Source organism: Hipposideros armiger, unplaced genomic scaffold (assembly GCF_001890085.2).
Source record: "Hipposideros armiger isolate ML-2016 unplaced genomic scaffold, ASM189008v1 scaffold_290, whole genome shotgun sequence".
NCBI lineage: Eukaryota > Metazoa > Chordata > Mammalia > Chiroptera > Hipposideridae > Hipposideros > Hipposideros armiger.
In genome coordinates this window covers 1,764,119-1,779,285 of record NW_017731640.1, presented here as the reverse complement: position 1 = coordinate 1,779,285, position 15,167 = coordinate 1,764,119, and the positions used below count along the sequence as shown (strand labels likewise).

Below are 15,167 nucleotides of genomic sequence, written 5' to 3'. Positions count from 1 at the left end.
GCAGTGTCACTGGCCCTCATATGTGGGATCCGAACCGGGGCCCTCTGGCGTCCCAAGCCAGTTCTTAACCATCGTGCCACTCGGCCGGCCCTTTTTAGTCCTTTTTATAGTTGTGTCTTCAGTGCCCAGAACAGCTTGGAATGTTATAGGTATCACATAAATATTTGTTGAATGAATAAAGTTTTGAACAAATGACATCCCTTTGATTTTCAATGATGACATCATTTTTTATTCTTGAGGTGTTAATATTTGGTACAGTCTCTCCTTATTTCCCATGAATCAGAATAACATTTCACTATGACAAACACATCAGCTCTTTATTTTTTTAAATAATAAAGCAGATGACATACTTTTTTAGGAGATAAATCACTTCAGTGATTTATTTGGTAGCTAATTTACATATTGATCTAGTCTTTATTTACAGACTGTATAAGAAACGTGTACTTAACTAATATAGTTTATGCTTTACTGATTGCCTACCTAAAACATGGAACTATATAATTTTTAACACCATGGTATTATGTAATCAGTAACTTCAGGAATACATATATGACTTAATTTTCAAGAATTAAGATTAATATGAATAGCATACCAAAAAAGGTTTATATGAACTTTTTGCTAGAAAAATGAGTCTTGAATAATAATATGGGTGTGAAAATAGTCTATAATTCCTCTGTATCTTTTTTTCTGTGTAGACTCTTAGATCCTCAGACAAACACTGAAATAGCAAACTACCCTATCTACAAAATCCTTTTCTGTGTCAGAGGGCATGACGGAACTCCTGAGAGTGACTGTTTTGCTTTCACGGAAAGTCATTACAATGCAGAGCTTTTCAGGATACACGTCTTCCGGTGTGAAATACAAGAAGCTGTAAGTCCTTCAGAAATTACTGTCTGCAAGAGAAATTTAACCTGTACCCTCACTGTGTTGAAATGATTACAGTATTTATTATGGTCCTTATATGCAAAATGAAATTCTTTGCTAGTGTTTTTTTCTAAGATTTTTATTTTTTTAATTGAGGAATTGAGGGAGGGGAATAGTGCTGGGGAATCAGGGAAGGGGAACACACAAGTTGCTGTCCTTTTGTTCTTCACTGTAGTTGTGGAGGACGTCGCTTCACTGGCCCATGTTGGTATTATCATTGCGCTCTTCCCGGGTGAGGCAGATCGGTCGCCGGCCACCGGACGGCCGCTCATGGCAGCTCTTGGCAGCCCACATCGGCTGCCCGCTGCTCACATTGGCTGCCGGCCACTCACGGTAGCTTATGGCAGCCCACTGCAACAGGGGCTGCAGCCTATGCCGTCGCCGGCAACTCACTACAGCACAGCTCCAGGTCGAGCTGTTGTTCACCATCTTAGCTGTAGAGGGCAGTGTCACTGGCCCTCGTGTGGGATCCGAACTGGGGCCCTGCTGCTCAGAGCTGGCGTTCCAAGCCAGTTCTTAACCAACGCGCCACTTGGCCAGCCCTCTTTGCTAGTGTTTTTATTTATGCCATTCTGATTTGAATAATGGGCTGCAATTTGAATAAACTAAAAGTTTGGTTAACCAAACCCTTGTTGCTAAGAGTATAATTTGGCTGCTGCTAATTGGGTTTGATAGGCATCTTGGTTCTAGCAATGACACGCTTGAGAACTGTTTTTTTTTAGAGCTAAACTTCTGAAATCTTTTTTTCTTTCAATAAATATATTCAGAAAATCATTTTTTTCTCTTGGATTTCTAGTGCACACAGCCATTTCTTTTTTAAAATTCCTTTTAGTATTGCTTGCTTTATAGGCCTAACAAATTAGATAGTTAAGAAATCAATGGGGAAAAAGGATTACTCCTTTTGACAAAGTAAGTAACCTTCAGCCTTAATAAAAGTGTTTTATTTCTTGTGATAACAGCCTGTCTCCTTCCATGTCTGGTTGTAGGTAAGCCGGATACTTTACAGTTTTGCCACTGCCTTCCGCCGTTCTGCCAAGCAGACCCCACTTTCAGCCACTGCTGCACCCCAGACTCCTGACAGTGACATCTTTACCTTCTCTGTGTCTTTAGAAATAAAAGAAGATGACGGTAAAGGTTATTTTAGGTAGGGCATCTTATTTCATTCATTTTTGTTGAGATTGTATTAACATGCTATATTATCTGTGGTTCAAGGGAAACTCTAGGTCAGATTATATAACTTTTGTACTATTATAAAGTGCTTTTGTAGGTAGTTTTTTTTTTTTAATGTAAGTGATAAAGGAAAAGTAATAGGTCAAATTGCAGAGGCCACATTTGAAGAATTTTAAAACATCATGTGTGAAAATGTCACATTTATTATGTCCTTTTAGATTCAGAATAATTGTCTGACAGCTGATATAAAATATGACAGAAGCTAAGTCAGCTGGATTTATAGGTGTTTGTTTTACCAGAGGTTTTGTTTTGTTTTGGGTTGGTTGGTTGGTTTTAATACTCTAAAGATCTTAAGGATGTTAAAATCAAGTTTTACCACTAAAGTTTATCTGAACACATTGGAAGGGGAGAAATGAGGCCTGTGTATGAACTCTAACCTTGCCTATAATGTCAGAAAGAAGTGGATTGGGTTTTTAAGTAAAATGGTACTTCTTTGAGTAGTGAAAAGAACCCTGGAATAAAAATTAAGTTAGGTTTAGTTTAATTATTGCTACTATTAACAGTGTGACCTTTAACAAGTTTCTTTACATGTATTGGTAGTAGTTTCCTTACTTATAAAATGAGGTGGCTACACTCTTAAGACTCTTCCTAACTTGAAAATAAAATATTATGGTTGCAAGGTCACTGGGTTTTTGTTTTTTTCTCCATAGCCCATATCACAAAATGGGTGTTTCTTTGGATTGTAATTGGCAGTTGCATATAGAAGTCTCTTTCTTCTGTAACTGCTTCTTAAAATGGGAAAAGTGAAATTACTTCAAATTATTAATGATTTCTAATATTTTGCTTTGAAATTAAAAGGCACAGTGACTGGTTCATTTGGAATACCTATAACCTTTGGTCTCCCTTCAAAGACTTTGGAATTGTCATGCCATCTGGTGGCCAATTTAGTGTGCAGCGCAGCTGCTCTGATCTGTACACTGATGTGTGAGGCTGCTGCTCTGTGCTTTCTCTTGAGCTATATTTCTGTTCGCAGCAATGCTGTGGTGTGGTACTTTCTGTGGCATGCGCTTCGGCCGTATAACCTTTGTAATAATTTTTTTCCTTTTCAAGAAAATAAAGTTATTTAACTAGAGACTTTTTTTCTTATTGAAGGCATTTGTATAGATCCAGTTTGTAAATTCCAATTATGAACAGGAAAGATTTCTAAGAGATATCAGAGGAGAAGAACTACCATAACTTCTCTTCCTTCTGAAGTCATGCATATTCAGGGTAGAATGATCACAAGTAAACATCTCGATTCTCGTCACCCTCATACCAAGGAGATACTATACATACAATTCCTGGATGGTCAGATTTGCTTCTCACGTTGTTAGGGCTTTTCTCTCTTTTTGTTGCATGGTTTCACTGAGTTTGTACTTTATAGTAGGAAGTAGTGTTGTACAACCTAAAATAGTGATGAAATCAGTGAAAAGTATTCCTACCTTTGTCAAATTTGAACTTGTCAAATGCAGTTCCTTTTATCCAGTGATTCTACCGTATGGTTCTGCTGTAACATAAATATAGGCAAAGTGCCATGGCAAGGATTAGTGCTCTTCTTTTTATTCCTGAAAAAGTATAATTCTTACATTATTAAAAATAGAAACCTGCCTTTCAATTTAGCCTTTAGGAAGATGGAGCATTTTCATTTATACCATTCAAAGCCCTTCTTTTTTGTCTTATGTAATCAACCAAGTAACTCTGTTAGATAGGCTGGGTATTTGATATTATCCTTATTTTATATGTAAGAAAAATCCAGGAAAATTAAGCCTGGACCTCAGTTCTTAATTTATACAATAGGGATTAATGTGAATAACTTGGTTGAATTCATTCAATGATACAATGACAAGACCAGAAATATAATCTAGACCCCCTGACCTCAGTGAACTGAACTTCACTGCTTATATGCTACACTCTGCTTCTTGTTAAGGTGGCTTTTCCTTGCCCTCAAAATCAGGACACTATAGACAATTTTATTCCCATTGTTGTTTTAAATATTGCTGAGAAATGAGATTACAGATGACCCTGGAACAACACAGGTTTGAACTGTGAGGGTCCACTTACACGCAGATTTTTTTTCAATAATCATACAATTGGCCCTCTGTATCCCTGGGTTTTGCCTCTGTGGATTCAACCAACTGTGAACCGAAAACAGTATTTTTGATCCACAGTTGGGAATCCATGTATGCAACGGGCCAATTTAAGTTATATGAGGATTTTCATTGGTGGGGGGCAGGTGTTTGGGACCCCTAACCTCCATGTTGGTCAAGAGTCAACTGTATGTTCCTCTATCAGGAGAGGAACTGAAATGAATGAAGCTCTTGCAGAAAATCCAGGACTTGTCAACAGACCTTGTCATGAAGATGGCTGGCTGCTCAATGTGACAATGAGTAACCCTTCAGAACTGGATGAACTAATGAACAAATGAAGAAACATGAGAAGTACATAAAGTCTATTGAGGAGTGAACATGGAACCTCCCTGAATTAAGTATTATAGTACGAAACAACCTAGCATAGTTGTCTTAAATTAGTGATTGATAGAAGATATGAAATAGCAGGTTTTTAGTAATACCAATGAAAAAGAAACTACAACAGTGCTACTGGAAGAAAATACTCCTTAACTTTCTAATGATTACAGATAAACACAGTATGCAACTTTTTCACAACACTCTGATTTTTAGGTTAGGCTACAGTTATAATATTCAGAATTCCTAAAATTATTTGTGGTAAAATGTAGTTATAAAAATTAGTGTAATTCAAGGAAAACATTATCTTAAGCCTTATATAATATTGTAACTTGCTTACCTTTGCATCTGGATTTGGCTCAGAATACTTAATGACCTTTCCATTGGAAATAACTAGCAGTGGAGAAAAGTTTTTGTTAGTTGTTACAGTGTCAGATGACAGACAATACTGTCTTAATTTTTAATATACTATGTTTCCTGTTGCTATTTTTATACATTGAAGCAACAGCCTTGCAGGAAAACAAGAAAGTTTAATAATAAAACATTCAACTTCATTAAAAAAAAAAGTCAACTATATGTTTATGCTTCAGCATCCACAGAACGTAGAGACTAGTGTGTCTGTTATCAGTTGAAAATTGAGACCCGTCTATATCGTTGTAGGTGAAAATTCTGTCAGCCACAATTATTTAACAGTTTGGTATGCAGAAGCTTTTCTTTGTACGTGTTTGTCATTTCTAGACTGCTTTGCTAAGATTCTTTGATTTTCTAATCTCAGTGAGCTTCAAACTAGTTTTACTTCTTCAGAGCCACTTTTTGAGTGGGTACTCCAAGCTCTTCTGCAGCCCTTTCTATGATCTTCCGTTGACATGATCTTGAAGTTGTACAGTAATAGGGTACAGCTTCGGTTTGCGGCATGTCGGCCAGTTGCCTCAGGCAGATGCTTGTCTTTGAGAACACGGAGCTATAAAAAGTGGCGTGTGGGAGACTAGAGGATTATTTTGGTAAAGTGTCATTTTAAGAATATTTTCCACTTTTCCCTTAGGCTGACTTAAACTATATCATTAGTATTATTTTTATAGTTACAGGCATACCTCAGAGATACTGCAGGTTCCATTTCAGACCACTGCAGTAAAGTGAATATTGCAATAAAGCAAGTCACATGAGTTTTTTGGTGTACTAATGCATATAAAAGTTATGTTTACACTATATTGTAGTCAAAGTGTACAATAGCATTATGTCTAAAAATTAAAAAATACTAACCATCATCTGAGTCTTCATCGAGTCATAATTCTTTTGCTGGTGGAGAGTCTTGTCTTGATATTGATGGCTGCTGACCGATCAGGGCGGTGGTTGCTGAAAGGATGGCTGTGGCAATTTCTTAAAATAGGACAACAATGAAGTCTGCTGCATCAATTGACTCTTCCTTTCATGAACAATTTCTTTAATAGAGTGTGATGCTGTTTAATAGCATTTACCCACAGTAGAACTGCTTTCAAAATTGGAATCAGTCCTCCCAAACCCTGCCACGGCTTTACCAACTAAGTTTACATAATATTCTAAATTCTTTGTTGTCATCTCAACAATCTCACAGCATCTTCACCAAGGGTAGATTCCATCTCAAGAAACCACTTTTTTTGCTCATCCATAAGCAGCTCCTCATCGATTAAAGTTTTATCATGAGATTATAGCAATTTAGTCACATCTTCAGGCTCCACTTCTAATTCTAGCTCTCTTGCTATTTCCACCATCTGGAGTTACTTCCTCCACTGAAGTCTTGAATCCTCAAATTCATCCAGGAAGGTTGGAATCAACTTCCAAACTCCTGTTAATATTGATATTTTTACCTCATCCCTTGAATCATGAATGTTATAGAACAAGGGTTGGCAAACTTTTGAGATGGAAAAGCCTCCAGGGGTCAGCAAACTGAGGCTCGCAAGCCACAGGCTCTGAAGTAAAATTGAAAATGAAAATAAAACTATCATAGTTTCATTTAAAAAAATTTTAAAGGATATTATTCACATAATGGTGACTATGTAAAAATATATTTATGGCTCTTGAATTATTTTTAAATTGTTGTGAGGGGCAGGCTTGGCTCTTCCAGGGGTCGGCAAACTTTTGAGACGGAACGTACCCAAAGAGCTGCATGTGCCTCGTCAGCCGCAGTTTGCCGACCCCTGGATGAGCCAATCCTGTCATTTAGAATGATGAAGCCTTTCCAGAAGGTTTTCAGTTTACTTTGCCCAGTTACGTCAGGAATCACTGTAGCAGCTATAGCCTTATGAAAAGTTTTTTTTTTTTTTTAAGATTTTTATTGGGGAATAGGGGGATGGGAACAGCACTGGGGAATTGGGGGAAGGGGAACAGACAATTTCTGTCCTTTTGTTCTTCAGTCTAGTTGTTGAGGACGCTGCTTCACTGGCCCAAGTTGGCACCATCATTGTGCTCTTCCCGGGCAAGGCAGATCAGTCGCCGGCTTCTGGACGGCCGCTCATGGCGGCTGCTGGCCGCTCATGCTGGCTGCTGGCTACACACGGTAGCCCACGGCAACCAACTGCAGCAGGGGCTGCAGCCTACACCATCGCTGGTGACTCACGGCAGCCCAGCTCCAGGTTGAGCTGTTGTTCAGCATCTTAGCTGTAGAGGGCAGTGTCACTGGCCCTCATATGTGGATCCAAACCGGGACCCTCTGACATCCCAAGCCAGCTCTTAACCAACGTGCCACTCCGCCGGCCCTGAAAAGTGTTTCTTAAATCTAAGACTTGAAATTTGAAATTACTCCTTGATCCAATGGCTGCAGAAAGGATGTTGTGTTGGCAGGCATGAAAACAACGTTAATCCCATTGTACATCTCCATCGGAGCTCTTGGGTGATCAGGTGCATTGTCAATGAGCTGTAATAATTTTTTTTTAATTAAAGTTTATTGGGGGTGACAGTTGTTAGCAAAGTTACATAGATTTCAGGTGTACAATTCTGTAATACATCATCTATACATCACAATATGTGTTCACCACCCAGAGTCAGTTCTCTTTCCATCACCATATATTTGATCCCCTTTACCCCCAAGTGCAATATTGATCCCACCCCAGGACAGAGCCTGAGAGTGGGAAGTGTGGGCAGCCTTGAGTCCTGGCATCTCTCCCACCCATGCCTGTCCCCCACCTCTGTGGCTTTATTCTCGCCATTCTTCACATAACTGGTTCGTACCCTTCTCCAGTCCTCTGTGACATCTCCTATATTTACCCTCGTGACCTTTATGACCTTCCCTTTTGGAGGGTCCTCGTCATTGCCCACATTGGGATACTCATGGCTGTGCCAGTCCTTCCCTAAGCCTGGAGCTCCATTACTGTTTGTCCCCTTTGTTCCATTGGAAACAACTACAACAGTAGCCAGAATCGTAATAATCGTAATAGCAGCTGATAGTTTCGGATAGCAGCTGTATTTGCCAGGTACTGTGCTACGAGCTCTTACGTGGATTAACTCATTTCACCTCTCTCTCTCTCTCTCTCTCTCTCTCTCTCTCTCTCTCTCTCTACAGTAGGTACTCTTAGAAGCTCTATTTTATTGATGATGTAGTTGACTGGGATGTTAACTAACCAAATGTTCTCCCCTCTTGCTCAGTGAATCCGAGATAAATCAGAATGAATGGCTGAAACCGTGCAGCCCCACAGCATCACTCTAAAAATAAAACAACTCATGATTTTTTTTCTGATTACAAGTAAAATCTGTTCACTATAGAAAAGTAGAAGAATACAGACAATCATACTAAGAGAAAATCACCCATAATGTTTTGGTTACAGCTATATCTGTGTCTGTCTATCCATTTTCCAGAAACTTACACTTAAGCCACGATTTTTAATGGCTTTCGGAAGCTGTAATAATTTTGAAGAAATCTTTTTTCTCAGTAAGAGTTTGCAACAGTGGGCTTAAAATATTCAGTAAATCATGTTGTAAACAGATGTGCTATCATCTATGCTTTGTTCTATTTATAGAGTACTGAAAGTAGATTAGCATAATCCTTAAGGGTCCTAAAATTTTCAGATTGGAAATAAGCATTGGCTTCAACTTGAAGTCACCAGTTGCATTAGTCCCCTAACAAGAGAGTTAGCCTGTCCTTTGAAGCTTGAAGTCAGGCATTGAATTCTCTCTAGCTATGAAAGTCCTAGATGGCACCTGCCTTCTTCCACTATAAAGCTGTTTCATCTATGTGGAAAATTGTTGTTTAGTGACTCTTCCTTCATTAATTATCTTAAGTAGATCTTCTGGATAACTTGCTGCAGCTCCTACATCAGCACTTGCTGCTTCACCTTGCACTTTTATGTTATGGAGACGGATTCTTTCCTTAAACCTTATGAAACAACTTGTGCCACCTTCCGACTTTTCTTCTGCAGCTTTCTCACCGCTGTCATCCCTCATCAAATTGAAGAGAGTTAGGGCTTTGCTCTGGATTAGGCTTTGACTTAAGGGACTGTTTTGGCTGGTTTGATTTTTTTTTTTTTTCAGCCGCTAAACTTTCTCCATGTCAGCAATAAGGCTGTTTTGCTTTCTTAGCATTTGTGTGTTCACTGGAGTAGCACTTTTAATTTTTTTCGGGAACTTTGCATTCACAACTTGGCTAACTGTTGGGTACAAGAGGCCTAGCTTTCAGCCTTCCTTAGTTTTCGAGATGCTTTTCTCAGCTTAATCATTTCTAGTTTTTTATTTCAAGTGAGAGATGTGTGACTCTTCCTTTCACTTGAACACTTAGAGAAAATTGTACAGGCAATTAATTGGCCTAATTTTAATATAGTAAAACTTTGGATTGCGAGTAACTCGGTTTGCAAGTGTTCCACAAGACGAGCAAACATTTCTAATACATTTTACCGTGGTAAACGAGCGATATCTTGCAATACAAGTAGTTTGTTTCCAGAACGAATCATGCTCGCAAACCAAGGTATTACTGTATTGTCTCTCAGAACTGGGGAGGCCTGAAGAGAGGGAGAGAGATGGGGGAGTGGCCAGTTGATAAAACAGTCAGAACACACATTTATCGATTAAGTTCACCATCTTACATGGGTGCAGTTTGTGGTGGCGTAAAACAATTACAGTAGTAACATCAAAGATTGTTGATCACAGATCACTGTAATATATATAATAATAATGAAAAAATTTGAAATAAATACCGCAAGAATTACCAAAATGTGTCACAAAGACACAAAGTGAACAAATGCTGTTGGAAAAATGGTGCCGGTAGACTTGCTCAAAGCAGGGTTACCAGTTTTTCAATTTGTAAAAAAATGTAGCTGCAAAGCATAATAAAGCAAAGTGCAATAAAATGAAGTATGCTTGTATTACCAGGGTTACAATTAGGTTATCACTGCTTAAGGAAGTATTAGGCAACAGCTTCCTGTTGGCAGTATCTTCTTCATCTCTTACGATTTTTTGAAGGCACCTTGTTTTGAAATGCAAAGGATCTATGATTAAGAATCTTACATATTTAAACAAATAAGGCAATAATAATTTATTTGTCAAAAACAGTGACTAGAAAGGAAAGAAAACTAACATCTTCTTGAGCAGCTATGTGCTGGGTGCCATGCTAGGTGCTTTACAAATATTTAATTTTCACAGCAACAAAAAAGAAAAAGGCCCCATTTTAGGGGGCAGAGGAGTGGTTTTTCTAGCTTTTACAAATAGTTTAGTGGATTACATACAGTAGTGGTATATTTTCACATCAAGAAGCAGATGATAGTTTTAAAATTTGTTAGGATTTGAAAAACAGGCACAGAAATGGTTTGGTTATGGTTTTTAAATCATAGCAAAAATTGTTCTAGTATATGTCACAAGAAAATACTTTGCAAAATTAATGAAACATGTTGTTCTACAGTGCAGTTCCTAAAGATAAGGACAGACAATGTTTTAAATTACGCCAAGGCATCGATAAGAAGATTGTCATCAACGTGCAACAAACAACTAATAAAGAACTTGCCATTGAAAGGTAAACATTTTTTGTAAGTTTAGCTTAAATATAAATTTTAGTTTTTATCAGTCCAGTGGAGTAATCATATACTATCTTCAAACATGTACTTGCAGAATATTTTGTACTTGCAAATTCTTTTGGTTATTGAATTGGCTACTTCATTCACTTTCAATTATCTCCCATAAATCTTTCACAGATATGCCAACTTTATGTGATAATCAAAGGCATAGAATTTGCTTATCTCAAAGAAGTAATTATTTTGGCAATGACAATTTATTGATAATTTTAATGTGTCCTTTTTTCATCAATACGAATTTTTTTAAGTGACCTAATATAAACATCTTTTTTGTGTTCTTTTTTCCAAATTTATGTCAGTTCTTTTTTTGCAGGTGTTTTGGTCTTCTCCTTAGCCCAGGAAAAGATGTACGAAACAGTGACATGCACTTACTAGATTTGGTAAGGATTGTTTTGGTTTTTTTTTTAGATTATAAACTGTTTCCTCAGTGAAGATTGTTTTACTTTATCTCATCCGAGTCTAATGTTAAAGCACATTTATGAAGGTGTTCTTGTAAGATATGAAGAAATAAAGATAAGGGAATTTATTACTGACTTGCTATTTACTAGTTTCTTGACTGTAATAGTGAATAATTCTTGTTTATCATGTAGGGTTGATTTGGGAATCAAAAGAAAAGTTGTGAGAGGATTATTTGCAAACTATCATGAGCTTTATAAAAGTAGGTGATGTTAGTATTATTTCTGTTACATGAAAATATTTTCAGAACTAAAATTTATGTAGTAATCATTGACTTGATAGAAGAATTCAACATAGGTTTAGGTAGTAAATTTCTCTAATTAGAAGTTGGTATGATTTATAAGCATTTACTTATTGTAACTTTGCAGGAACAATTACATAAAGAATTGCCACATTTGAAATTTTAACTGTAATCATTCTCAGGTACTCCTACCTTTTTTTCCTTAAAATAGCTGATTCTCTTTCATATTCTTACATTTTTGCAACTCCTATTTTTAAAGGCAGCAAAATGGGGTTAGCTCTTGTTTCTTTACTTTGGCATTAATGTTTGTTTTACTCTTTTCTTTAGGAATCTATGGGCAAAAGTTCAGATGGGAAGTCTTATGTTATCACTGGGAGCTGGAATCCCAAATCCCCACATTTTCAAGTTGTAAATGAAGAAACTCCAAAAGGTAGTGCAGATTGCTGACATCGTGGACAGAAATCTTAATCCTAAGAAGATACCTAGAGTTTAGGACCATGTATTGGACAAGTTTGCAGTGTTAATCTAATTCTGGTGAAACCAAAGAATTTGAATAGTTCTTTCAGTTTATTAAATTTGACAAAGTATCATTTTTCCCCACTTATTTTTTTCTCCCTCTCTCTCTTCTCATTTTTTCCCTTCCCTGCTTTTTTTCTACTTGTATATGCATTTATTTAGACTTCTAAATTTTATTTATTTTTGTGGAGAGATAATATATACACATATGGTTAAAAATTCACAGGATGTGTAGGGAAAAGTAAAAATCACCACAGTCCCCAGAACCTCACTCTAAAGGGGCCACTATGAAAAGTTTCCTATGTGGCTTAACCTTCTATGCATAAACAACCTTTTTCAAGATACTTTGTACTCTTCCTGAATGTTATTTACTGGTTACATAATATCCTATCCTGAAAATGTAGAATTATTTGCTTAACTAGTGCCTCTTACTGAGCATTTGTTTTCTCTTCTTTTTTTTTTTTTTTGGGTATTCATAGCACTGTAGATAAATGGATAAAGGATATAAACAGTTACCATTGTTAACCAAGATTTTAAAGTTGGGAATTCTCAGTGTTGGTGAGAGTGGCATAACGAAGTCATATGTCACTTTTGTAAAACAACCTGACAGTACATTTCATAAGCTTTACTGTGTACTTGTATACTGCTCTCACTAAATCCACTTCAGAGAATCTACCCAAGAAAAGCATTTCAGTACAGAAAACAAATTTTCAAAACAATGATTTGTCTGATTATTTTAGATTCTTATTAATGGATTACCTTAAGATATCTTAAAAGTTGTAATAAAAGCAATTACTTTTACATTAATCATATAAGCAAATGTGTTTCCATTCTTTTATGTGCCTCTCTCCCTCTCTAGATAAAGTGCTGTTTATGACTACAGCTGTTGATTTGGTAATAACAGAAGTACAGGAGCCTGTTCGATTTCTCCTAGAAACAAAAGTCCGAGTTTGCTCACCTAATGAAAGATTATTCTGGCCATTCAGCAAACGTAGTACTACTGAAAACTTCTTTTTGAAACTAAAACAGGTACTGTACGTCTCTTTAAATATTAGGGGGATGGGTAAGAAAGGAGAAACCAATTCTGAGGCTGATTTATCATTAATCTATGCTATCAATGAGATCTTTATTAAACAGTTGTGTACTTTAAATGTATTAAGAGGAAAATTTGTTTCCTATTTTACCCATTTATCATTTTTATTGCTCTTCATTTCTTCCTGAAGAACCAAGCTTCTGGCAGGCCTCACTTAACTTCTACCTGCAGAAATTCTTTTAGTTTTTCTTTGAGTGCAGATCTACTAAAGACATAACTTTTAGACTTCTTTATCTGAAAAGGCCTTTATTTCACTTTTGTTCCAGTGGGATATTTTCGCTGGGCATAGGATTCTGGGTTGAGTTTTTTTCTTTCAGCACTTCAAAGATGTCATCCCGCAGTCTTCCTGCTCCCATTGTTTTTGATGAGAAGTCACATACATTTATATTGTTACTGCTGTGTGTATGATGAGTCATTTTTCTCTGGCTGCTTTTAAGTTATTTTTTATTTTTCGCTTTCAGACATTTAATGCTGATGTGCTTAAGTGTGGTTTTCTTCCTGTTATCTTGCTTGGGATTTGCTGGGCTTCTTGAATTTTTTAATTTATGTTTTTTGTTTTTTTAACAGTTTTGAGGCAGAGCTGGTCCATTATTTCTTTCAGCCCTTTTTCTGACCCATCCTGCTCTTCTCTCCATAGGAGATTCCAGTTACACATATTTTAGACCTTTTGGTGTTATCACACAGATCTCTGAGGTTCTGTTTATTTTTTCAAATCTTTTGTTTTTTTCTTCAGATAGGGTACTTTTTGTTGACCTGTCTTAAAGTTCACTTGACTCTTTCTTTTTCATGTCCCATCTGCTGTTAAGCCCATTCAATGATTTTTTTTTAAATTTCAGATTGCACATTTTTTATTCTGGAATTCCCATTTGGTTCTTTTTTTTATAGTTTTATAGTTTCTGTTTTCTGGCAATTTCCTCTTTATTTTCAACAGATTTTATTTTATATCCTTAAGCATAATTATAATATAGCTACTTTAAAAATTCTTGACTGCTAATTCTAATGTCTGGTGAGTCACATTTTCCTGTTTCTTTGTCTGCCTAGGAATTTGGGATTATGTATTAGATATTTGTAATGATAGATTATGGAGACTCTGTTATTGTCTTCTGAGTATCAATTTTTAGAAGTCTGTCAAAGTCAAACTCCATGCTCTCAGGTAAAATCTCTGTTACTTTCATTTAGCTTGTCTTGCCCAAGTTGCCCCAAGTTATTTGTTATTTATTTATTTATTTATTTATTTATTTATTTTTATTTTTTTTATTTTTTTTGCTTTTCTTTGTATCAAAACTACTTGAAAGAAATCAACTTTACAGTGACCTAAATTGCTAAATCTAGTGGTCATTCTGAGTCTTCATCTTGACCTGTGAATAGCATTTGATCTAGGTGATTGCTCCCTTCTGCTTAAATACACCTCTTTCACTTAGCTTTCAGGACATTTCAAATTTACCATGTCCCAAAAGTTCTCATTGTCTCATTCATCCACCCCTAAAATGTTCTACCTGTCTGTCTTTACTATCTCAGTTCATGGCATATTCTCATATTAGTTGCTTAGGCCAAGAATTTTTCTATTTTATTTTTCATACCCCACATCTAGTCTGTCTTGAAATTCTGTTTACTTTCAAAGCATATCTAGAATCTGACCACTTCTTACCACCTAGATTATGTTAACCTCATCTGAATCATTGTTCTTATCTTGATTATTGTAGTAGGGTTTTCACTCATTTCCCTGTTTCTGATATATTCTCAACATAGCACCTAAGGTCAGATCGCATCATTTTTCTGCTCCAAACCCTCTAACCTTATTTTACTTCTTAAGAGCCAAAGCCCTTACAGTGGCTTATAAAACACTACCTGATCTGCCTGTTGCATCATAAACTAATTTCTCTCTTACCATTCTTCCTTCTTGCTTGCTTCCTCTGCTCTAACCATGGTCTTAGGGCCTTTGCTATTAACTGTTCCTTCTGCCTAGAATGCTCTTCCCCTGGATACCACTTGCTATTTTCACCTCCTTCAAACACTCATCTTCTTCATGTCTTTGCTCAGATTTACTTCTTTACTTGTGACTACCCCCATTTAACGCTACAGTTTGCCCGTTCTTCCACTGGTACTGGTACTGCCAAACCCCCAACTGATATATTTAAAATTTACTTACAAGGCTGTTATTTTCCAATATAGCACATAATATATTTAGTTTTATTTTGTTTATCTGTTTCCATATTACAATAGAAACCTCTACTAAG

At 36.5% G+C, this 15,167-nt stretch overlaps 1 protein-coding gene across 2 annotated transcripts in view; it reads left to right on the top strand.

Annotated features, from left to right (window-relative positions):
* Positions 1–15,167, top strand: part of RABGAP1 (RAB GTPase activating protein 1) — a 139,996-nt gene that overhangs the window by 35,426 nt on the left and 89,403 nt on the right. For both annotated transcript variants that reach the window (XM_019658789.1, XM_019658788.1), the window contains 6 exons: positions 696–870; positions 1,911–2,068; positions 10,456–10,566; positions 10,938–11,004; positions 11,649–11,751; positions 12,697–12,866. In XM_019658789.1, coding sequence (XP_019514334.1) covers positions 696–870; positions 1,911–2,068; positions 10,456–10,566; positions 10,938–11,004; positions 11,649–11,751; positions 12,697–12,866 — 784 coding nt within the window. The remainder of the gene's footprint in view (positions 1–695; positions 871–1,910; positions 2,069–10,455; positions 10,567–10,937; positions 11,005–11,648; positions 11,752–12,696; positions 12,867–15,167) is intronic.